The following is a 25,162-nucleotide window of genomic DNA, read 5'->3' on the forward strand; positions in this document are numbered from 1 at the left end:
CAATGAACTCCAGGACTTCTTAAATATTTACCTATTGGCTTGAGTCTTTAATAAACCCCACAACTGGCATTTATTGTGTCTACCAAATGGACAGATTATACTTGAATTTCCTTGGTTCCCAAAAGCATTTAAAAATACAGTTTGGGTTAGTTAGCAACAAACTACCAACACGAACAAAGACATTAACACTTTATACTGCCAAAGACTTCCTCTTAAGGAGAAAATTAAAAAACAAAACAATACAAAAACAGTTGCCAACTAGAGGAAATTCTACGGATTTGATAATTACAGACAGAGGTAAAAAACAGAATATTAGGTCTAAATTCAAAGCTCTCTCCAATGATGTACGTTGTTACCTCAGGTAAACATTTTCATTTGAGGTCATGCCAGCGGCTAATGGCAAAGAGGCCACTGACTCAACTGGCAGTGATCACTAAGAGTTAACTATCTGGGTCAAGTCTGATTCTGCAAATCCATGGACTTTGAAGTAAACTAAGCACTTATCATCAAAATCCTGGGGAGGGGAAAATCCATGGCTAGCTCTTTCAAAGTGTGCTGAGAGCGATGGGCATATCGGGACAACGGGCACAAGCACCATAAGACCAGAGCAAGAGAAAGCCCTACCATAAGAAAAGGAAGTATGAGTTGGGACACCCGCTGCCAGGACCAAGATCGGCCAGGCCACATACACACAGTGCAGGCTCGGGGAGGCAGGAAGAAGTGCGATGCCTTGAGGCTGAACATGGGGAACTTTTCCCAGGGCCCCAAGTGTTGCAGGGGGAAAACAAGGAACGCAAGCCACCGATAAACCGGTCAGCACCAAAACCCCAGGGAAGACAGCACACCCTACTGACAGTGGTACGAGTCCCACTAGGCGCTGTCCCTGGGCCGTGAGAAGGGGGCCGAGCTGACTATCGTGGAGGAAGAGATTTTAAACAAAACACGATCAAACAAAATTCAGAAGAAATATGATGAAAGGAAAGAGAATGTCAAAAGCAACAGTCTTGTGGAGGAGCAGTTCCAGCAGGGCATGCATCTTCCCTGCATCACTTCAAGGCCAGGCCAGTGTAGCTGAGCCGACGGCTGTGTGCTAGAGGCCAAGGACTCAGAGCTCTATCTGAGGAAAAGCAAAGTCCTGAAAGGCAAATAAATCCTTCTCCCTTCTATCCTCGGTCATGTAATAAAGGTGTTTATTGCTCTGGAAAACACAAAAATCCACGGCTAGACTTTAAAGCCAATGGGAAAACTTGCGGCTTCACTGTTGCTGGTACTCTCACCCCTGATCACATCCCTAGTCACACCCCTAGTCAAAGTTCTCTTTCTTAAGAGCCTGGCAAGAGGTTTAAAGAAACTTAGATTACTCAAAAGAGATCCTAAGAGATTAAGAAAGAATATTAGCAATACTGTTTATGCCACTTTCTCTCTCAAAAAAGGTCAGATAAGGACCTGAGGCAAAGAGGGTGAATGAATGACTTCCCAAGGTCATTCTACATGCTGAAGGCAGAGCTAGAAATAACCATTAGCCCTTCAGCCCCTACACTGCTCTGCCACTCTGTACTTTATTCTAAGCAGAGTTGGTACAGGAGAAATTAGTGGAGGTAAAAAAGGCTCTGCTTAGGGACCAAACTGATCTGAGAAAATGTACATTTACAAAGTTTCTCTTATTCTTCCTATTATCCACATCTATACTTACCTGAGAATAGAGAAGAATGTTGGTTTTGGAACCTCCTATTTCTTCTAGACTTCCTTTCATAGTGCTTATTAATACTGGCTGCACATTAGAATCACTATTCAAAACACCAATGCCAGGCCCTATGCCAGGCCAATAAACCCAGAACCTCTAGGGGTGAAGAATAGCAATTTTAGAAGAACAAATATGGGTACCTAGATTTTAAATATGGGGCACCATTACTTTTTTTAAGTGCCCCAGGTGATTCTCTCATATAGTTTTGAGAAAAACTGCCCAGAAAGGAAAGTTCAACTAATATATTCTTTTTCCAAATTTCAAGGGACCAAGAATGACCTAGCACAACTTAAAGCCCCGAGAATCATAAATGTGATGAAGAACCTGGCACTCCCTGAAGAATGAGAACCTAAGAACTATGGGCAAGCATAGACCAATTTTTGGAATTGGTTTAGGAACAGCAAATTCATCCCTATTGGTTCAACTTAGGTCACAGGAAGACGAGTAATGGGTCGTGAGAGCAACCAGAGAGAAGATTCCTCAGATTCCTCATCTTTGTCTCTTCAGACTAGAACTGCCCGTTGGCATGCAGGATTTTCTAGGCAGCTGAGATGACCAGAGTCCCCTCTAAAATGTAGGCATCACTTGGGGAGGGGGCAGTTTTCTGCCTTTCAGGGGAACAGGGACAAATAAGCAAACTCGTGGCCATTATGACAAAACCAGGCCTACGTACCCAGTTTATTATTAGCCTGACATTAAACACCACTTAAAAACAAAACAAAACCACCCGCCCACACAAACACATACCCCAAGACAGAAAATTACATAATGGCATCTGGAATGATCTGCTCTGACAGTGAAGGTCGAACCAGCCAAATCACAGAGGTCTAGTAAAGACCAAAATGAGGATAGGGTAGCCCCAGAGAGTCATTTTCAAGTCCTCGGTAGTTCATGCGAACGTTGTGATACATAAACATTGCTTTGTTTACAGGAAGAAGTTCAAAAGAATACTGTAGGGTCTGGAAGGTTGTCATTCTGCTCTGAGAAATACGAAGTGACTAAAAGCAAAAGAGTAACTCTATGTTCTTTTACAAAGCCCAATCAATCTAAAGAAGTTAGAAGAAATTATCTTCGCATAGGTTGCTTCCTAGGGTGGAAGCTCAAGAGAAGTTTTGTCATATGGGTCAGAAGGCAAAAAAAAGGCCCAGTAAAGAATTCCATTACCTGTCCCGTTATGGTTTATAGTCTACAACCCAGCCAGCTGGCACCACAGGAAAAGGCGAGTGGCGTTCTTGTTGCCCAGAATCCATTAGCAACAGGACCAGGCCCAGTGTCAGTGTGGCTACAGTTTAGAATACAGTAACCGCTCGAGACTTTCACTGCATAAATAAAGCTTAGGACTTCTGCAAGTAAAAGTTCTAGAAATGAGTCTCCGCTTAGAAAATTGAGTCAAAACCAAATTGTCTTCTGGTGGTCAACATTTTCCTCTCAGAATTAGAAGACATAATACTTTTTCACTAGATGATTCTTAGCTCTAGTATAAGCAACAAATGAGCCCCACAAAAAAGCTAACGGGTTTGAAATTTCTTCTCTCCTACCCTTCAGGGAGGGCAGGGTTATTCTGGTTCTTGGCTTTGAAATACAGTAAGCCACCACAAAGCCTTTGTGGTCAACCCTCACTCAAGGGTCTGATCTCGCCACAGCCACAGCCTGTGCTAAGTGACAAACGGAAGAACAGTTTCAGAGGGAGGTTTTTGAGAAAGTGGTGACAAGAATAAATGCTCTGCATAGTTGCTTCTTAAAAGAAAAAGTGATTTTGCAAACAATGCTGAGATGATGGGGGGGTGGGTGCGGGGGAAAGAAGAGACGGTGTAAGAACCTTAATATAATTCCCCTTGCTGCTGACCTGATATGTGATGGTTTATAAATCACACTTTTAACACAATAGAAGCTCCCATTAAAGCAGTGGTCTGCTGAGTCACAGTTGATATGTAAGCAGATATATCAGAGATCTAAAAAAGCTGCATGTAAAAGCCACAATGGAAACTTGATAGAAGGCAGTCCCAACTTTCCTTAACCTGTTGTGAAGTTCATGCTGTTATTAAACATCTCCTAGCTATCATACACATTGACTTCAAAGATTCAGCTATTTCCTAATGCTCTCCAAGTTGTACTTGTTGTCAACATGTTTTTACTGATGGTACAAAAATTCACAAGGGCGTCACAACAGAGAGGGTCATTCAGTAAGTTCCACACAATATATAAAGTTCAGGAGAACTGTTCAGATGGGGGTATAGAATAGCACTTCCTAAAACACTTAAGGTTAGTAGCCCTCTGCCTTTTCAATCACTTCAGATAATGCAGATCGGCAGATCACTACCTAGAGGACAGTACCCAGGTAGGTTGCTTGCTAGCACACCTCCTGATTTGAACAGCATTCTCTCTCTCTCTCTTTCTTTTTCTTTTCTTTTCTTTTCCTTCCTTCCTTCCTTCCTTCCTTCCTTCCTTCCTTCCTTCCTTCCTTCCTTCCTTCCTTCCTTCCTTCCTCCCTTCCCTCGTTCCTTCCTTCCTTCCCTCGTTCCTTCCTTCCTTCCTTTAATGTTTATTTACTTATTTTTGAGAGAGAGTGAACATGAGGGGGAGAGACAGAGAAGGAGACAGAATCCAAGTCAGGCAGGCTCCAGGCTCTGAGCTGTCAACACAGAGCCCAACACAAGGCTTGAACCCACAAACCGTGAGATCATGACCTGAGACGAAGTCAGTCGCTTAAATCACTGAGCCACCAAGGAGCCCCGAAAGACATTTTCAATAAACTACCTTTATTAAAGGATAAATTGTATCTGTTTTAAACTCTTGAAACATTAAAACTTACTTACTCACGAGTGCCTGGGTGGCTCAGTTGTTAAACATCTGACTTCGGCTCAGGTCATGATCTCACAGTTTGTGAGCTTGAGTCCCACCCACATGGGATGAGCACAAGCCCCGCTCTGGGTGAGCCCTACTTCTCTCTCTTCCCCTCCCTCTGCCATCTGGGATTCTCTCTCTCTCTCTCTCTCTCTCTCTCTCTCTGTCCCCGTTCACTCCCCCCACCCCCGCTCTCTCTCAAAAAAATAAAAATAAAAATAAAGCAAACAAACAAAAAAACTTACTCGTGAATATCACTTCTATCTTTATGGAAGTACTTATCAATCATTACTGGGTTAACATAGTACACATTTAAGATTTAGAGGAAAAATGGATGTAAGTTAGCCACCATGACAATTTAAAAAGTGACAAAAGAGATAAATCCGACCAAGTGAGAGAAGAGATAAATCCAACCCAAGGGCCTGCCGTGGAACAATAAAAATGGACTACTACAAAAGCTAAGGCATAATCCAATGAGGCATTTTGTTTCGGCATTTCCTATATCTTCTTTCACCTACTATGTAGAACATTCTGTGAAGTAGCAGTGTTACAAGTGGATGAGCTTGGCCAGGAAGAGTTATAAAGACTAAGAAGAGGATGGAATATCAACGCTCAAGAAAAATCCTTAAGAAAGAAGTTTAAATGAAAACAAATGGCCAGAAGTGTGCAAGAAAGCACAAAGAGAGAGAAAGGAAAGGTGGTGCCTGGTTGGCTCGGTTGGCAGAGCACGCGAATCTTGACCTCAGGGTCATGAGTTCAAGCCCCGTGTTGGGTGTAGAGATTATTCAAACACATACTAAATAGAGCTGCCTGGGTGGTTCAGTTGGTTGAGTGTCTGACTCTTAGTTTTGGCTCAGATCATGATCCCAGGGTGGTGGGGTCAAGCTCTGTGTCAGGCTCCACGCTGAGTGTGGAGCTTGCTTAAGAGTCTCTCTCCCCCTCTGCCCAACCCCTGCTCACACACATGCTTTCTCTCTAAAATAACTAACTAACTAACTAACTAACTAACTAACTAACTAACTTACTTACTTTTAAAAAGAGAGAAAGGGCAGAAGCCACTAGATACAAAATTGGATCAATAGTGACCAGTCCACTCTAGAAGCTTGGGCTGATGTGAGAACTGGTAAGTCTTAGTAAATACACTGAGCATTTTAAATGCATTAGTACATTTAATCCTCACAACTACCCCATGACGTGTGAGATTATTATATCTAAATTATATAATAAAAAGCTAAGGCCCAACTCTGGACAGCTATCCAGGAGCAGAGCTGAGGTTTTACTTCACATCTGTTCATCTCCAAAGCCTACTTTTATCACTTGCCGTAGACTTCTTGTCAGCACTAGGCAAAGTAGTCAATTTACCTGTTCCTACACTAAATTCTTAAAAAATAACCAGCACTCAAAAGGAGTAACCCCCACACAATAACTATTATATTAGCATAACTAAATAATGGGTAATTTCCCTTCATTTTCTAAACTTTTAGAAAGGTTACAATATTTTATTATTAAAAAAAAAAAAATCACTCAGAACGAACTGGAGCAAATCGCTGTTAAGCAGCATCACTACCGGGAGAGAGAAGAAATCTATAAAAAATCCAGTCCTATTTACCTTATCACTTTGTACTATGCTGGCCACGGGAATTATAAAGAGAAAGGTGCTAAAAAATGGCATATGAAAGACACAGGATCTTTGCTTATTGGTAACCATGTCAAATGTCCCCTCTCCTTATCACATCAATTGCATTATCTGAAAGAATAAAGAATGCTTGAGGGAGGTCAGAATGGCAGACTGAGAACTTATGTCCACATGACATTCTTTACAAGGTCCCACTGAAATGACAGAAAAGACAGATATGGACAAGAATAGAGCTCTAACGGTGCTAGAAAACAAGAAAGTGTGTTAACAGCATATCAGAAAGTTTGCACAAATCCTGAAAGACAGAAAGCAGATGGGATCTGATTGGTGGAAACTGGCAGCACCCCAAGGGCCTTTATTGACAAAATACAAAGCACCACAGCGAGGAGACTTTGGGGACATCATCTGAGCAATTAATCAGGACCTTCATTCAAAAGAGCTGGATCAGCCAGCCTCTTTCCTGTCCCTATGATGCCCACGAAGTCATTAAGAGCAGAGGGTTCTGACCCTTGGCAAATACCCAAGAAATAATCTACCGGCAAGTAGAGGCATTTCTTATATCACTACTTTTATGTGTGTTCCTGAGTAGTTCACAATCCAGGAAACCACCCAAAACTCCTCGACAAACAGGGCTTAAGAAGAAAAACTGGATTATGGGCAGACTACTTAAACCCGGTGGAACTTTCTAGTCCAAGTACTAGCAAAAACAACCCTAATATAAACAGGGCTACAGTTAAGTATCTAATGGCAGAGTAGCCTTAAACCCCAGGGCTCTCCATCTAGAGGGGCTTTGTTTCCAATAGACACCATTATAATCACAATATAAAATCTGAATCAAGCTGTAGACTTCCTTAATCCACTGTCAAAGACTGGAAGAAGAGTCTTCACAGCTTTTCCAACTACCCTTGCAGGGTGCTATCAAGGTTAACCAAGCAGAAAGCATAAAGGTTTCTGAAGACACTAAAGCAGTCATGACTTACACTAAAGGAAAACACTGCTGTAGATTTCTCAACTTCACATTCTGAGATTTTTCTTTGTATAAGTCTCTGTATTGCTAAAGCTCTCACTTTAAATGTGAGAAGGCTTACCCCTTATAGATTCAATATTTTTTTTTTTTTTTAAATTTTTTTTTTTCAACGTTTTATTTATTTTTGGGACAGAGAGAGACAGAGCATGAACGGGGGAGGAGCAGAGAGAGAGGGAGACACAGAATCGGAAACAGGCTCCAGGCTCTGAGCCATCAGCCCAGAGCCCGACGCGGGGCTCGAACTCAGGGACCGCGAGATCGTGACCTGGCTGAAGTCGGACGCTCAACCGACTGCGCCACCCAGGCGCCCCTAGATTCAATATTTTAAACTATATGGGAATATTGTTTCTACACCAACACAATTTCAACATTATGCCAGTAAGAGTCCCCAGATTACCAAGGTCATGTATAGGACAAGTCACTTCACAGAAACACAGGTTCTAGAACAGAAGGTAGGTGACTTAACTGGCAAAGGACCTCTGCTGGAGGTTGTAGCCTTAAGAAGTGCAGAGGCACAGCATCTGACACGGTCAGACAAGCACATCACATCCCCTTCTCACCCCACCCAGTCAAGTACACGTAAGCTCTTTACCAGCCAAGGAACCCAGCGTTTGCTTTGACAATTTTAGCGGGGTCTGAAAATTGCCTGTTTCTTCTACGTTCCAGGTCCAAACACTTTCAGGCACCCCAAAGGAGGGCTGCCTCTGATACTTCCTTCTCACCTATGCCCTTTCATAAAGAGATGCCTTGGGGAAGCAGGTAAATACACCTACAGAGGGACACCATGCCAACTCCCATCTGGTCCTTCCTGCATACATATAAATCAAGGCTCCCCAAATATTTGAGGATTTATGAGAGAAATGGAACAAAATAAACAGAACATTTAGTCATGGGGGATAATTCAACGGAAGAGGGTTTTTAAAAATTGTTTAAATGTTCATTTATTTTGAGGGGGGTGAGGGGCAGAGGGAGGGAGAGAAAGAGAATCCCAAGCAGACTGAGTTATTAGTATACAGACGGACATGGGGATTGATCCCACAGACTGTGAGATCACGACCTGGGCCGAAATCAAGAGTCAGACGCTTAACTGACTGAATCACCCAAGTGCCCCAGTTTTTAAATTTTGAAATAATACTCTCAGAGACAGAGAAAGTATTATATTCATGGACTAAGAACAGGCTGCTATTAAAACACTTCACAAAAAATTTTAATATGAATGCTGAAATAAACAATTAAAATAAGCTAGGTTAAGAGAACAGTCTCTGTAAATTTCATAGCAGAAGACATCATTTCAGTTTTAGAACTACCAATACATTCCTGATATTTAACACAGTACTTAGTACATACCAAGCATTTTATAACTGCTTGATAAATGAACTAATGAGTAAGTAAATGAATGAGATGAATGAATTAAGGGTGTGTGTGAGGGAAAATATGATAGAATTTCTTGAGTCAGCGGCAAAAGAGAGAGAAAGAAAATAATTCAAGAAAGAAGAGGAAAAAAATCTCCCAAGTTGAAGGAAGACATGAGTGTTTTTGGCCCACTGAGTATGCAGGAAAAAGGACACACTAGAAATGTTTTAATAAATTTTCAGAAAACCAAAGATAAACAGAAAATTGTAAAAGCTTCCAGAGACTGGAAAAAAAAAGTTGAAGAAATGGAGATTTAAAGGAATGGAAATTGAACTCTCATAAACACTGATAAAGCAATAGAACAACGTGCCTTCATAGCTCTTGGGAAAATAGTTTTGAAGCTAGAATTTCATACTGAAACTAGCAATCAGGAATATGGACAAAATTAAGACATTTTCAGACATGCAGAAATTCAGAAACTTTACCACCCACACATGTAAAATCAAGGTTCTTCACCAAATGAAAAGGGAATACAACAAAAAGAAGGAACTGAGATACAAGGGGCAGGTGCATATGAAGAAGCCCAAAATGGAGAAAGAGACGGACATACACACATCAGAGACACACACACAGGGAATTCACTCATCATTTCCCTGGGGATATAATGACACAGGATTTCTTTGTGTGTGTGTCTTCTCACGCTATCCTACTTGAACCAACTTAAAACTGCTATGCAGGGATTGGTGGAGGGTAAAATTTTTGGATCAACTTACAAGCAAAGCTTAGAAGACAATTACACTGACAGAAGAGAAAACAATAAATGCAAACAAATCTGAAATAGAAAAACTTTTTTTATCTTTTTTTAAATGTTTTTTTAACATTTATTTATTTTTGAGAGACAGAGAGAGAGTGAGCAGGGGAGAGGCAGAGAGGGAGACACAGAATCTGAAGCAGGCTCCAGGCTCCGAGCTGTCTGCACAGAGCCCAACCTGGGGCTCGAACTCACAAACCGTGAGATCATGACCTAATCCAAAGTCCGACACTTAACCGACTGAGCCACCCAAGGGTGCCCCTTGAAATAGAAAAACTTTTAAAAGGAATGAGGAGTCAGAAAAAGGTAGCATTCTAACTCTGTAATCTTTCAGAGGGGGAAATACTTGTAAAGTTAATCAGAAATGGTAACTGAACTTTACAAAGTTCACTAATGGCAAAACTTAAATAATATAACAAAATTGGGGGTTCAAGGATGGAAGTAACAGTGCATTCAAAAATATTCATCTTTTAGGTAAGGAAGTAAATACATATGGCTTGAACTCAAACATTTTTTCATTGAAAGTTATAAGGATAACTGTTCCAAGAGTGAAAAGCAGACACTGCAAAGAAGTTAGCATCGATACTTCTACGCAAGCATCTCTGGGAGGCAGTGGGGAAAGTCAGCGGTGCTTTTAGCCCCAAAGCGAACATGCAGCAGGATGGGAACCACAGGGGAGCTGTCAGCATTCACAGAGGGGTACGTACACTGAATGAGCCAGGAACTATAATGTGAGGAGGAAAAGGGCAGATGGGTGCCAGTGAGTAGTCACTCTAGCATCTCATTTTGTCTATTGACAAAATGACTTACTGGTTCATCTAAAAATAAAGATATAAAGAGGAACTATGTTTCATTTTATTTTATCCTATTTCTGAGCAGTAAAGTCTCTACAAGTCCCTGGCAAAACTGAACAGAAAACAACATTTTCAGGCACTGTTTAAATAAAGTCACTTGTGTTCCTTAACGCAAAACTCTACATAAACAAGGTTCTGAGGGCAGCAAAGCCAGCGAATACCCACAAGGATGCTTGAGGCTGCACGAATCAGTGCCAAGAAATCCCAAGAAAGAAGAGCATTTGGGAGAACCTCATCGGGTGCAACTGTTTGTTGCTTCATTCATTGCTATATTCCCAGTGCCTGGCACCCAGTAGGTGTTCAAATATTCCTTGAATGAATAAACACAAATCTACTGTTCTTGGTAGACAGGTACAGGGAAAACACAGAGCTGAGCAATGGATTCTGCTGATTCAGATGATCCAAGGATTCTCTCACGAAAAGCTTAACTGAACTTCCATATAGAGATGAAGATAATACAGTAAACTGAAACCAAGAGGTCTTTAAAGAAACAACATTTGGCAGCATGAAATTTCCATAGATAGCCACAAAACTTATGAGAGAGCGATCTGTCTGAAACTGAGTATTTTCCTGATTCCCACCCTACCCCCATTGCAATAGCTAAGGTCCTTCTTAAAGTGCTTTTATGAACCAGTCTCTTAAAATGATCACTATACCTGACTGAGCTAGCAGGAGACAGACCCAGTTATTCAACGATTTCTTTCCATGGTATTCTAAACTAAATGCCACAGAAGCTTCCAGTGTCTTCAGGATGGTGGATAGGCATACTTCTACCAAACACAGCAGAAGCAATTACACAAATCAAACAGCCTATGAGCTCCAGTAAACAATCTAACATATTTTTAATTGGGGGCGGGGGAGGTTAGGTGTTTCTAATTAAAGGCCCAGGGGGACCCTTATTCTGATGTGTCCCTTTTCCTTCATAGCAGGGAAAAATGGGGGGTAAAAAGCCCCCAATAAATCTGATAAAGTATAAGGAATAAATCTTGAGAAAAGGACTGGCAACCAGCCAGTTTCTACCTCATGGCCCAGTCAGTGACATGAATAAGGTCTCCGCACTTCTTCAGGCGCTAGAAGAGTGCCTTCGGGATGGTGCAGGCAACTCTTAAGTCAAAACCCTAGTCCTGAAAATAGGGTTTCAAGAGGCCACTTTCTTCCTATGTTTAGCCTGAAAGTCAGATATTAGTATGTTTTAAGATTTGAAAACTCAAGAGAGAGGAGGTTTGGTCTGATTGTGAAAGCCTTAAAGCTACAGAACTCAAGCCAGAAACGGTGGGGATTATAGGACACTTAATTCTACTGTGGCCGAGGAAAACCAAACTAGGATTAGAAAAGGATTATTCTAGAAGAAGGACAAGACCTGACTGCAAGCTTCAGTCACTTAATAGAACACTTGAAGAAAGAAGTATTCCTGCGAACCAGAACCAAAGCCATAGAAAACCAGAAGCAGAAGTCTCATTCGCTACAAGTCTGACTGTCTGGTTTATAGAAATCTAATAACAGACGAGCTCTATCTAGGAAGAATCCAAAGAGACACAAAAAAAGTTCACAGGATGGCTTTGAGGCTGCTGGATGATAGTCACTAGAACAAAGCGGTAACTAAGATGTCCCAAGCCCAAAAGATCTTCGACAATACATCTGGCAGCAAGGCCTCATACTTGTGTGGACATCAAGGGAGCAGTGCCTATGCAAGATTCAAAGACAGCACAAAGGCAGTGCAGGAAAGCAGTAGAGGGAAACATGGTTTCAAAAAGAATGTCAGGAAAAAAATCACCCCCCCCTCGCTGCCAAAATGACATTGTACAAAAACAGGCATTTTCCAACTATTCCTATTGTACGCTTCCATCTATATGCCATTCTTTACTTTCCAAAAACAGGTCATGTCCACGGTCTCCTACCATTGTGAAATACTTCACATAATGGAAACCACTGGGAAGTATCTTAGTGGTACTGCATTTGCTGGACCTGTTACAATTTTCCAGGGTTGGAGTGGTGATAACTATTCATGTGAGTATGTGAGGTTTAACCCCTTAAGTTATATATTTTAGGTGCCCCCTTATAAACGTGAAAAATTTTTAAGACCTTTCTTTGAAAAGGTGACATGCAGAAAGAGGTGAGCAACTAGTTAATAGATTCTCATATGCGTTCGCCAAATTGGAGCTCCAAGTAATTGGGAAGTCCAGCACAAGAAAAGGTCACCCCAGAAAAATCTCACTCTTCAAGAAGGCTCTGACAATAAAGAAAGAATGAGATTTTAATCACTGAAGCTAATTACATAGAAGACTAAATCACAAGAAGAGTTATTTAAGTGTCTTAAATACAATAAAAAGTAATTAACAGGAAGCGCCATCTTGACAGCTTCATGTCACAAACCAGGCCTAAAAGGCTCAGCTAATTCCCAGCCCGGGAGCCGGGGAATGAGAAACAACTCGAAGTTTGATCTTTTTATTTTTTATTTAAACTGTTTTGATTAACAGATAACAACTCTTGCCAACTCTACAGTGACGTTAATCAAGAAAAAAATGTTAATCTATTAGAGGAATGATGAACCTCGTTTCCATTGATTCTCTAGAGGGCAAGAGATGGGAGCAGAAGACTGTCACACCAGAGGTGCCTCACAGAGATCCTGTGACTCAACCTCCTCTCATACACCAAAAAGCAAAAGAGAAGGACTAGACCGAACCCTGTTGAGGATACAGACAATTCACAAACTTTAGCATGTGAAATACACTTAAAAATCTGCTTTGAAATAACTGAGAGCAACTCCATCTCATCTGCCTCCTTCTCATTACCCTACGATCAGCAGCTTGAGAGAAGCTCTTCCACAGCCAGAGCCCAGCTGATCTCTTGAATAACAGGAAAGCCTCTAGATGTTAAGAAAGCCCACATGTAGGTGTATAAGCCTACAGAGGATAATTCTACATTGTTACAAGTTTGAACAAAGACTGTCTTTCCCGGACAGCATTACTACAGGAGCTCCCCTAACCTTCCCTGAACTGACCCACAAATTCTAGGATTTCAGCTGATGCCAAACAGAATGACTGAGGACCACTCAGACACCTGTGCACTTCTGTCCCAACCTGTTGAGCCATTTGTTTCTGTCCGCAAAACTATATATACTGGTTATGCTTGTTATTTTTAATTATGTACTTCATCAAATATTTTGTTAATTGATATATGAGTACACAAAAAACATGTGTTTATGAAAACAGCTGAATACTTTGAAAAGGTTCAATAAGATGAACGGCTTTAAAATGGTTGCAAAATAAATGAGGGGGATGTAAATCACAAAAATCTAGGGTTTGATAATCAGTGTTTTCAAGTACTCCTTTTTTATTAATGTTTATTTATTTTTGAGAGAGAGAGTGCAAGCAGGGAAGGGGCACACAGAGAGGGAGACACAGGATCTGAAGCAGGCTCCAGGCTCTCAGCTGTCAGCACAGAGCCCAGTGTGGGGCTCGAACTCAGGAACTGCGAGATCATGACCTGAGCCAAAGTCGAACGCCTGACCTACTGAGCCACCCAGGCACCCCTCAAGTACTCCTTCTAAAGAGGAAACTGTGCAATTTTTCATGTTATCAAATAGTTGATCTACTCTTCCCATGTATCAAAGATTCAGAAATATATGCACATTTTAATGTTTAAAATGAAATGAAAGTATTTTAGATTAAAAAAAAATTCCTTCTCAGGGCACTTGGGTGGCTCAGTTGGTTAAGCGTCACTCTCTTAATTTTGACTCAGGTCATCATCTCATGGTTGGTGAGATAGAGCTCCACATTGAGCTCTGCACTGACAGTGTGGAGCCTACTTGGGATTCTCTCCCTCTCTCCCTGCCCCTCCCCTGCTCATGCCTTCTCTATCAAAATAAATAAATAAACTTAAAAAAAAAATCCCTTCTCTAGCCAATGTTTTTGAATAGTTAACCATTACACTCAGAAGACTGTTAGTATACCTAAATTCTGAATAGAAGCTGAGTATTTGAACATTATTATTTATTCATACAACTTTTGTACAATTTTATTTGGATTGACTGCCAAAGTACAGAAAATTCAGAAAAATAATAAAACACAATCAAGGCAAAGGGAAAATAAAGAGAAGCTATGAGTACGACTGAAACATAAAAAGTGTAAGAAGCATTAAAATGTTCATTTTCCAGACATGACCTATCTTTAAGCAATGATGTCCCAATAACCAAACAAAAAATGAAAACTATCTAATATAACTTTTCCAGTACTGATTACGTAACAACAAACTCAGGGCTCAACAGAAATAAGTGTCCCAGGTAATGAGACATCTAAGTATTCCTGTTATGCTTCATAAAGGGAAACTCCACAATACAATAAATAATTCAAAAATTTATTGAAACTCCTACCATATGTTGAATACTAAGACTACAAAAGGGAATGTAAATGACAAAAATCCCTATCTTCAGGGAGCTTACTGTCTAGTGAGAGTTTCTCTCCGAAGTATCAGTAAATCTCAGTTATTTCCCCTGAATGCACACCAGTAACTGCTTCACAAAGTCTACTCAGTAGAAACAACTCTATAAAGTAACTCATAATGCTTCCCAGGCACCCTGCTTAGGGTGATCTTATCCAAGGAGACAATTAAGGGACCCAGAAGAATCGACACACTGGTCAATACTTTGGTAAATCATACAAAAATAGTACTTTTTATATTCCAGTTACAAGAACTGAGAGGTAAAGTCAAGGTTATCATCTCTGCCAAGAACCTGAAGTACAAACAATCTTTCCTGTCAATTAAGACCAATCAACTTGTGGGGGTACCTGGGTGGCTCAGTCAGTTGAGTGTCTGACTTGGGCTCAGGTCATGATCTCACAGTTGGTGAATTCAAGCCCCACATCAGGCTCTCCGCTGTCAGCATGGAGCCTGCTTCCAATTCTCTGTCCCCTCCTCTCTCTGCCCTCCCCAACCTGTGCGCGTGCGCATGCTTTCTCTCTCCCTCAAAAAATAAACTTAAAAAAAAGAAAGAAAAAAAAAAGACAATCAACCTGTGTTGACCAACCAATCGAAAAAAAGGCTGATAACTTCTTATGAAGGCTTAATTACAGACCAAAACCTTGGCTAGAACAGTCACTTAGCCTTTGCAGAGAGGCATGTTAGCCTGAAGGAGTAATCTCCAACAAAGTCAAGATCAACACAGTTGAAACCTCAAGGTGTCCTGGCATGGAGCATGCCCATAATACCCTACTATGGAATTTTTAAACTAGCTGTTTCAAACAGTCCTGTATTAAAAAAAAAATCCCCATAACACACTCAGAATATGTAAATTTTTGAGAGAGAGTGCATGCACATGGAGGGGCAGAGGCAGAGAGAGAATCTTAAGCAGGCTCCACAACAGCAAAGAGCCTGACACAAGGCTCGATCTCTTGACCCTGAGATGATGACCTGAGTCAAAATCAAGAGTCAGACGCTTAACCGACAGAGCCACCACCCAGGCATCCCCAGAATATGTAATATTTAAGCAGTGTAAATTTACTTTAAAAATACACCTCAGTGGTAACTAAATGAAATAATCCACTTTAATGGATTGCTAAAATGAATGGAAACCATCTACCAAAAATAAAGGTGTGCATTTCTACAGCAGTGATGCTGTTGTTTTTACCAGTAATTAGATAATAAGAGCTGTTATCTACTGAGGTGATTCCTCGTGACAGTTAAAATTTTAACATATAAGAATACTACCTTTCCAGCTCTCCATAGTAGAGTAGCATGCACGTAACTCCTAAGAAGTGGTGACAAAGTGGCAATAATCATTACTGCAAGTTAAACAGGCACAAAAATGACCAAACTATGTCCTAGTCTCTCCCATTTCAAAATCATCTTATTTGTCAAGATTCTGCTAACAAAACATGTCACTTGTGATGGTGTTAAGGTAATGACAACAAAATCCTATACTGAGTTCCTCTCCACGAAGTCTCTGATGGTTGTGTGAACAGTAATGTTTACATAAATACAGGAGTGATAACAATGGCTAAAAAATAGTTATTTTCAAGCGTGACAGCACGAATGAGCAGAGAAGGCTCCTATTTGGTAGGAGAGTTTCTAGAAGGTAAATTAGCTACAAGGTCCTCTCTTTCAGAAAAATGCTGTGGCTTAGAGGTGTTTCTCCTAATGGGCTCCGTTGTACTTTCAATAAGACAATCCCTGTTTTGAGAAGAAACCTATTCTTTTCTTCTCCTCCACTATACCCCCGTAAAAGAGAAGAAAAATACCAGTTTGGTAACAAACAGCATTTAAGATTGTTAACTAGAGATGGAAACAATTATCATGCTGGTGTATTTTATGCAGAGTAAGAATTACTACTGGGGACTGACTGTTTTAATATTTATTGTGCAAGCATGGCCCAGCAGGCTGTAGGCTTCCTTCTTCCCCCATCAGATACCTCCCTTTAAAAACTGTTCATCAACCAAGTTCCCAAGAGACTCTGGAATATAACAGGATACAGCCAGCACAGAAGAGAAAGAAAGTCCCCATCATCTACTGATTACAGACATCTATATAAAGAAAATGCCCAATGAACTCTTCTTTTTCTTCTTCTTCCCCTCTCCACCCCCCTTTTCTGGTCCATAATTGAACTTCCTAAACTAATGTGCAGATAATTTTTCTACCTAATGTCAGATAGTACCTAGGGCCTGACTGACACTCAATAAATGGCATTATTAATAGTAATAATATATGCTACATAGTGCCAAGCACACAGAGCCCAATAAATCTTAAATGACAATAATGAAAGAATATGATTAGCTAATGAATGATTATAAAATGCTTTGCAAATGTAAAGTGCTACACAGACATAACAATTATAAACCACTATGTTAAGAGCAACAGAAAGGAAATGAGGGAGGATAGGAAGGAGACACTTAAATGAGCACAACTCGTAGCTGTGGTTGAGCCCCTGCCAGTTACAACACTCACATTCCTCCAATGGTAACGGTGGCACATGTCCGCTCTGAAAAGGCAGGCACCGTCTCTGTGGCTGGGCTGGCTGGTCTAATGTAGTCCACAGTCACATTGACCTGAAAATAGAGAAGCAAGGGAGTTAAGGTTGAGAGTTTGCAACACAGCTCACTAGCAGTCAGGTGGGCCTGCCTAGTTGTCAAGGATCACCTCACTCAGTTTTTCTGGGATTAACATTTTAAAAAATAACAATTAAAAGATAGCTGAACCACAGGCTGGGAGAAAATATCTGCAAAAGTCTTTATCTGACAGAGGACTGTGAAACAAGATATGCAAAGAAGTCTTAAAATTCAACAGTGAGAAAATGGAACAACCTGATTTAAAAATGGGCCTAAGACCTGGTTATCTCACCAAAGACCTTCAGAAGGCAACGATGCTCTACATCACCTATCACTCGGGGAATACAAATCACAACACTGAAGAGCTAGAGCTACATTAGGACTGCCAAAATCCGAACACTGACAACAAATGCTGGTGTGGCTGTGGAGGAGTAGAAGTTCTCATTCATGGTTAATGGGGATGCGAAACAGCACAGCTACTCTGAAAGGCAGTTTGGTGGTTTCTCACAAAACTAAACATATTTTACCATATGTTCCAACTATCACATGCCTTGGTATTTAGCCAAGTAAGCTGCAACTTATGTTCATGCAAAAACCTGCATAAGCATGTTTATAGCATCTTTACTCATAACTGCCAAAATTTGGAAGCAACTAAGGTGTCCTTCAGTAGATGAATATATAAATTAACTGTGGTACATCCAGATAAAGGAGTATTATTCGGCACTAAAAAGAAAGGAGCTATCATGGTATGAAAAGACATAGCGGAATCTTACATGCATATTACTAAGAGAAAGAAGCTAACCTGAAAAAAGCTACATATCATATGGTTCCAACTATGTGACATTCTGGAAAAGGCAAAATGATAAAGACAGTGAGATCAGAGGTTGCCAGGGGATAGAGGGAAGAGACAGGGAAAAACAGGAAAGGCACAAGGGGATTTTTAGGGCAGTGAAACTATTCTGCATCATACAATAATGATAGATACATACCATTATACCTTTCTCAAAATCCATGGAATGTAGAATACTGAGAGTGAACCCTAAAGTTAAAATACGGTCTTTAGGTGATGATGTATCAATGTAGGTTCATCAGTGGTAACAAATGTACCACTTTGGTGGGGGATAATGATAGTGGGGAAGGCTGTGTAGAGGTAGGGCATATATGGGAACGCTCTGTACCTTCTATTTTGCTATGAACTTAAAACTGCTCTAAAAATTAAAAAAAAAAAAAAAAAAGGTTAATACCAAAAGAGAAAGTCAAATGGCAAAACATTTAAGGTCCCACGGAAGTTACACTTGACAGAGAAGAGGTTGGCCATATTCCTGCAGGACTCCTAGATAACATTATGTAAAACAGTTCTTTAACCTTTTCAACACCCCTGATGATCTGCTTTTTTCTAAATATGAAATGTCTCTACAGAAAAACTGCACATAATTTCAGCCTACCTAACTACTCTAGAACCAAGTTAAGAAACATTAAGGAGAACAAACAAGATGACAATCACAAGGATGCTTGGGACTGGTATCACTGCATGTAAATAAAATGACACAGCTAACTACACTCAGTACCAAGAGCTGCAGTTAGGAAGTTTTGAGGGGGAAGGCTTGAAGGGACCAGAAAATTTTTTTAATTTTGAAAAAAAGATATGCATACAAACAGTTTAGGGTGGCCCCACATTCCATCCGACACCTCTACCTTCAGCCGGGCACGGCACATAAGACCACAATGTCAGGACCCAACAGGGAGCTGGGAGCGCCAGTGGAGGCAGGTGCAGAAGGTGAGGACAATGGCTTCGGGGAAGCAGAAATATGCTGCCATTAACTCCACCTTGGACCAGATCCAACTCCTGTCTGGACCACCTGGAGGAGAAGGACCACCTCCACAGCTGCCTCCAGAAGCTACCTGAGTCCATCTGGCAGACACGCCCTGAGTTCCAGACATAACTCGGGTAGGCTCCTAGCAATGTCAGTCCCTCGGCCCTGGGAGCCCCCACCCAAACCCAGCCCTGCCTCCTTGGACTAAGCTCTGGCCTGGGCACTCACCACCTGGCTTAGTTATTCCTTTAAGGGCTTTCAGGCCCGCTGGTGGGTCTACCTGCCTGAGCCACTCCCCACCACCTGACATCCCTTCCTGGGGTCAGGTGTGGGCCTGCTACCCACATGCCTTGCCTGCCTGCCTGACCAATTCCAGGGCACTCCCCACTCTGTCCAGGCCAGGTCTTGAGTGTCCTCATTAAATGAGTCTCCAACACCAAAAAAGTGAACAAACACAACAAAGAGATTAGGAAGCTAGGAACCTAAAATGAGAAAGTTGTTTAATCCTAATATACAATATATGGATACAGACATACCGAGCAATGATCTTTCTTTATGAAAACTTTTAAGAAGAAGACAAGTATGTGGTGTCCTTTAACAAACATACAGGGTCTGGTTTATAGAATTAAGATATATACCTGGTTTTGGCCATGGCCAAGATTTATACATCTGCACTGAAAATACATTGGATCAAGCATCCTGAAGTCACCCTCACAGTCAGAAAGTCCAGAATCTTGTTTTCTAACCATGTCTTTAGTTCTCACTGATCAGCTTGAAGACAGCATATTGCATAGACCTCAAGTTCAGCTCAGTGCTGGTGAGCACCATTAAAATCCTTTCAATCTGTCTGTTCCTCAAAAACTCATTTTAAAAATGAATACGGAAATTTTGAAAAGGACAGCTGCCTCAAAATTCGGACTGTCAGATCACTCACTTGAATGCTCCATCTAATAACGGTTTAAAAGCAACAGGGAGCCCTACTGGAGAGAAAGCCAATTAAGGGCTGAAGGTAAGGTAAATCTTTCTTATGAGAAGTGCTGTCATAATACAACAAAAGAGACAAGAAGAAGATATATAGAAGACTCCTAAAGTCAGTTGTATACACTGGAATTACTTCTAGGTCTCATCAACTTGTCGAAAGCTAAAGAGACAGGTAAATGTGAGGGATATGATCAGACGGGGGCAGGGCAGGATGGGTTCTAACAACTAGTACCTCCAACAAAGAGGGTTTTTTTTGTTTTTTGTTTTTCCCAACAAGGAGGTTTTAATAGTTTCCCTGTATGCAGCTGGTGAGAGTTAATACAGGCCAAGGAATGAGAGGGGCTACAAAAATTCATCCAGAAGGCCATATGAGTAATGCTGATGATGTTGGGGGAGGGGGGTGATGGTAATGATAATAAACAAAAACGAACACCTGACCATCTTCCAATTCAGAAGGCCAAAAGGCACCCTATCCCAAAAACAGTCTTTCAGGAAAATTAAGTGGGAAGACCAAAGAAAACTTTAGTCCTCAATAACCTAAAGAATTAATAATTATATTCATCTCCCAATTTTTTCCTTTATCTAGAAAAAGAACTGAAAATACGAGATTAAAGAGCTCACTGGGGAGGCAACATTATTAAAGTAAATCTCAAATACAAATGAAGCCCTGAGAACAGCCCACAGCCAAGACACATACCTGCAGGCAGCTATGACAAACCAAGATTTAAAGTCAATGTGTAATTAGCATTTATGTCCCTCTCCTGTGGATACCGAGATCTATTTCTCTACCTTGGAGCCATCTCTAGATACTCATCACTGACTTGTCAATCACTTGAAAAAGAGCCACGATTTCAACAGTTTCAATTAAAATTGTAAATCTTAGCAAGGTCTTTAACTGAATAAAAGATAACCTGAGTTTTGTGCTTGTGGGTTGAGTACATACGGAACGGCAGGAGTTAAAAAGTAGTGGGTTAATGCAGACAGGTTCCTCATTTTTCAAGCAAAGGTACTCCTAGAATGTTTAGTATGCAAGTATTTTACACGTTCCTAACACAAAGGGCCTGATCTCTGATCTTGGAGCAATGACTCCAAGGAGCCCTAGGCTCTTGCTTGGTTCTCTTATAAAAGAGTCCCATCCCATCTTTGGGTCTCCTTTTTTCACCTGGAAAATTAAACCACTGGGTTAGAACTCTAGAGTATCACTCAACTCTCGGATTTCAAAAGATAACTTAGCCAGTTATGGTGTATACTATGGTGTTTTCTTGGACCTTTGTAATTCCTACCTTACCTTTACTACAGTAAACTGGAACACATAGATTGTAAGCTCCAGGAGAAGGCAGGCCATGCCTTTTACTATAACTGTTGTTACAGGGCCTGTACAGTGGCTGGAGGGTGTACTGTAAACAAATATCTGTTGTGTGAATGGATATATGTAGTCAGGAGCCCTTTCAGACATAAAATTCTAAAAAACACCTTTGAAATGAGCAGGTTCAGTTTTGAGGACCACTTTGTCAAGTTGTTGACCTTTCTGGGGTTTTATATAACAAATTGCCTGGGTGGCTCAGTCGGTTAAGTGTTCGACTTCGGCTCAAGTCACGATCTCATGGTTTGTGGGTTCGAGCCCCGCATCTGGCTCTGTGCTGACAACTCAGAGCCTGGGGCCTGCTTTGTATTCTGTGCCCCCTCTTTCTCTCTGCTTCTTCCCCACTCGTGCTCTGTCTTTCGCCCCCTCTCAAAAATAAACATTAAGAAAAAATTTTTTTAATAAAAAAACAAAACATGGGGGAGAAGAGTATTTTGAAATCGGGATGAAGCTTTAATCACAGCCCCTCCTCTAACAGGTTAAGTAAGCAAAATACATGTAGTTTCCCATATTATTGGTTTCTCAAAGATGTTTTCAAAGAAAAGCAGGTAATCTAATTTGATTCATCCTTAGTCCATTAGATTGTGGAATTTTCCTTCAAAGGAATTTCAAGGACCTTTCAGAGGAATGAAGATGAAAACTTAAGACCAAATTTAAATCACAATCTTATAAAGTATGGAAGTAATTTAGTTCAATAGAATAGCTTTGGGCCACACCTAAAGAATTGAGGATCTATGGATGCGTATTCTTCATACATCTGATCTCTAAAAAAATCAAATTACCAAAGACCTTCACAGGCCTTATGATGGTGATAATGAAATGACAAAATGACAAAAGCTGAACTATGTATAAAAGATAAAGAAGGGAGAAAAACAACTGCATATCTACAACATTTCGAGGTCACAGCCTGAGTTTAGTATTAATATAAGGCTGTTATATAAGGCTCTTTTGCATAATTACCATATAATCCCGCCCACTATTCCACACAGCCAATCATAAATTCACAAAGAGCCATAATAAATACCCTGCCTCTGGAAATAAGCTCTTAAATGACCCATCACTCTCATGACAGAATTTCCAGGTAGTTATGAAAAGCTTCTATGAACCCCAGAAAAGACAGTATCATCATCTGGGCAAGTCCAGCTGATGCACCTGGGAGAGAAAAGTAAGTAGAACACTATTTTATACAGCTTAAATAGGAGCATGGACTCTGGAGTCACCAGGCTGCAAAGGTTTGGTTCCCAGCAATTCTACATAAGAGCTGTGTGAATTAAGATAAGTTACCTAACTTCTCTGTGCTTCAGTTTAACATGGATAACTCTGCCTACCTCACAGTTACAGGAAGAAATGCATTCGTATACACAAGGCATTTAGAACACGGCCGGATTCCGAGTAAGCTCTATGTGTCAGTTATTTTCAGATAAACACGTACTGATTTTCTTAGAGGAGAGCCCGGCACAAAGTAAGTGCTAAATAAGTGTATGTGAGATAAATAAATACATGAATACATACATATATGCATAAATAAGATGCATGTTGACTGAAATCATTAGACTACTGAAATCATTAGGTAGAAAGGCTCAATTAAATATACTTTTCTCCTTAAGGAGCCACAGCAAACAAGAATATGTACTTCATACATATTCATCCCAACTTAGAGATAAGTAGGGCTTATTTTAAAGAATGATACACTATTTTGTATTTATTTACACGTTTTCCGGATTAATTTTGCAGGTACCAGTTATTGGAGATTTTATTTACCAAAGATAATTAAAGCAGAGTGTGGGGAATAATCTCAATTAATTAATAGGTTAACTAGAAGTATTTTGAGAGGATACTCCTTGCCTTACTAAATTAGGAAGACAATGAACACAGAGATCAGTCTCCCTTTGCTCTGTATAAAACAGGACCTTCCACAACACTCATCAATATTTATATATTCTTAATCTTCTTTCCCTGCTAAAAACCACCTTATGTATTTATTGTAAAAATCTGATACACATATATTTTTAATTCTGAAACAAATTTTAATCACCCATTCACCTCAATATAGGATGAGCTTCAAAACAAATTGCTAAGGAGTCTCTAGGTCCTGCTTCTGGGCATGCTCTCGGCCTCCCCCCACTATCCCACCCCCAACCCCCAGCCAAGCTACTCAGAGACAAGTGCTTGTGGAGCCACTCAATCCTCATAAGAGGACATCAAACTAACCTCGTCCTAGACAGCACGAGGTCACAAAAAAAACAGTGAATCACAAATGAGAGCAACATATACACGTTCACATTTTCTAGTTAGCAACATCAGAAAAAGGAAAAATAGATGAAATTATTTTTAATATTTAACTAACACTGTACAAAACATCCTATCAACAAATAACCAATATGAAAAAGATATTGATATTATTTTCTTTCTTTGATATGAAGTCTTTGGAATCTGCTGTATATTTTGCAGGTCCAGCACATCTCAATCAGGACCAGGTCCATTCAAGTGCTCGAGAGCCACCCAAGGCTCTTAAGTCGCCACACGGGACTGTGTGAGCCTATACTCTCCCTGAAGGCACAGCAGTCTTAAAGAGGCTAAGGCCTCGTTCCTCTATTATATAATCCTACCTTTTGTGATTCTTTCTCAATTTTCTCCTGTGAGCTTGTTATATTTTATGAATCCCTGTAAACACTCTTAAACCAAATACGAACAAACATGGCATGAAAAACCAGATATAAAAATAAAATGTTTATCCTTTGTTTTCTTTTAAAACTGTTACCCGACTAAACTAGAAAGCTTTAGAACTTTCAGTTCCTAAAAAAAATTTCAGGTGGGAGGATAAATTTGTAGAAAGGAAAAAAAAAAATCCTTTAATTTATGACTATCATTGTGAAACCTGTTCTGTATTTGATGAGGGTACTTTCCAGCAACTTCTATCAATTCAATGGCTGAATTTTATTTATCCTTGATTTGCTGACATAATTCTAGAATTCTTTGCCCTAAGAGGTTGGAATTTATTCTAATGGATGGATGGTGCCTAGAAACTCAGGTTAAGGCAATAATCTACTTTTGTGATTAGTATTTCTGCTGAGTATTGATTACTAGAAAGAAAATGATCACTTGGTAGATGAGAACTATTTATTTTTATAACCACAATAAAAAGGCTGAAATTTAGGTCTCATTAGGACATCACTGAGCTCTGATCTCTCTTAAAACAATTTTTACAAAAGGCCAAACTGGGAAACCTAAACAATTTACAGACAAAATGACAAAAAATTATACACCTACACTGCAAAGATAAGGAAACAACAACCCTCCCTTCCTACCTCTCCAATCCAGCCTAGATGTACTGTGTAACACCCCCCTTTGAAATCACTGTAATTAGGTGTTAAGGCTGGTTGTTTATTCACATACATTCACGTGGCTCTCCTCCATCTACAATTACTCTTCCCAACTCCCCCCCACACACACCCAGAGTTAGAACTATTGTGAGCATATTCCATTTTCATCAATGGAATGTTAACCTACAGTGCTTACAAACCTCTGTAAGCACAGAGTTGAGGAGCATTCTTATTTGATGTATTTCTGACAAAATGAACTCCTTACCCCCTACCACCTTGCTGGATGGGCAGATGCTTTTATCTATTCTGAGAGGAAAGGTAGAAATCCAGCTTAATACAGGGCCTGTGGAGAGGCTGAGAGTCTCTCCCGAC

At 40.4% G+C, this 25,162-nt stretch overlaps 1 protein-coding gene and 2 pseudogenes across 1 annotated transcript in view; 2 read left to right on the top strand and 1 right to left on the bottom strand.

Annotated features, from left to right (window-relative positions):
* Positions 1-25,162, bottom strand: part of SND1 (staphylococcal nuclease and tudor domain containing 1) — a 426,619-nt gene that overhangs the window by 217,784 nt on the left and 183,673 nt on the right. Inside the window, exon 12 of the mRNA XM_025929258.2 lies at positions 17,209-17,309. Coding sequence (XP_025785043.1) covers positions 17,209-17,309 — 101 coding nt within the window. The remainder of the gene's footprint in view (positions 1-17,208; positions 17,310-25,162) is intronic.
* LOC112866309 (small ribosomal subunit protein eS8 pseudogene) lies at positions 343-1,150 on the top strand (annotated as a pseudogene).
* On the top strand, positions 19,035-19,363 carry LOC112866801 (bublin coiled-coil protein pseudogene; annotated as a pseudogene).

This window comes from Puma concolor, chromosome A2 (assembly GCF_028749965.1).
Source record: "Puma concolor isolate L17-30 chromosome A2, mPumCon1.1.hap2, whole genome shotgun sequence".
Taxonomy (NCBI): domain Eukaryota; kingdom Metazoa; phylum Chordata; class Mammalia; order Carnivora; family Felidae; genus Puma; species Puma concolor.